General features: G+C 51.7%; 1 protein-coding gene across 1 annotated transcript; it reads right to left on the reverse strand.

Annotated features, from left to right (window-relative positions):
- Window positions 1–187: 187 nt before the first annotated feature.
- On the reverse strand, window positions 188–499 carry GNI_189570 (hypothetical protein; the record flags this gene model as incomplete). The annotated part of the gene is made up of 1 exon (XM_011136382.1): window positions 188–499. A coding segment is annotated over one exon (312 nt), but the record flags the coding sequence as incomplete, so codon positions are not given.
- Between the last annotated feature and the right edge of the window lie 368 nt (window positions 500–867).

Here is an 867-nt window from a genome sequence, read left to right on the forward strand (position 1 = left end):
TTGCATCCTCCGGCCTGATCGGCTCTTCGTTTATGACTATCGGGTCGTTCTTGCGTCCTACCCTCGCCGTAGCAGTCCTCGCTCCCGCTACCCGATTCCATGGTAGCGGGGTTGCCAAGTTTAAAGGCTTCCTTTCTTGTTCACTAGTGGGTCTGCCTGTTCTCTGCACCGCACCCTTACTTCTCACCTTTGTAGTTGAGTTCGAACGTTGGTCGACGGTTGTCTTCGTGCGTTTCGTGATTTCGTACTTGTGCGCAATCGTATCTAGCTTCTCGTTTATGCCCACTACTTCATTCTTTAACCTGTCTGTGACTTCCGCTTTCAGCTCCTTTACCGTTGTTGTTATACCCACATACGCATCCACCAAGTCCTTGAACATGGCTTCGCTCCTGTCTAGTTGCTGTATCCTGCTGGCTCTTTCTTCTCTCTGCTCCTTTCTCAGGGCAGCCACTTCGTTGCGCAGGTCCAGTAGGCCAATGCAGATCTCGATCGTCGTCATGGGCTGCACGTGTGCGACCCCCCGCTTTCTTGTTTTCTGAGCGGTGTTCGGTGGTTCTTGCTTGTTGGCGAACGTCCTCGGCTCATATCCGGCGGCAGATGCCGTCTGTGCTTCGTCGTCGCCCTCAACCGATATACAGGTGGGCCTCAGCGCAGGTTCGGATTGAAGTTCTGGTGGGTCATTGGTATGTCTACCATCCCTACTTATGTTGTTGGAGGTTTGTTTGTCAAAAGTTCGGTTGCTTCTAGCATTGCAGACTTGCTTGCTGTACTCCCGTTAGCCGGGGCGGGCGTTCGTGGTGGTAAAAATAGTGTTAGTGTTTGCTACTTTAGTCTATTGTGGATCATATAGATCCCTTGGTGTAGTTG

This window comes from Gregarina niphandrodes (assembly GCF_000223845.1).
Source record: "Gregarina niphandrodes unplaced genomic scaffold scaffold00079, whole genome shotgun sequence".
Classification (NCBI taxonomy): Eukaryota; Apicomplexa; class Conoidasida; order Eugregarinorida; family Gregarinidae; genus Gregarina; species Gregarina niphandrodes.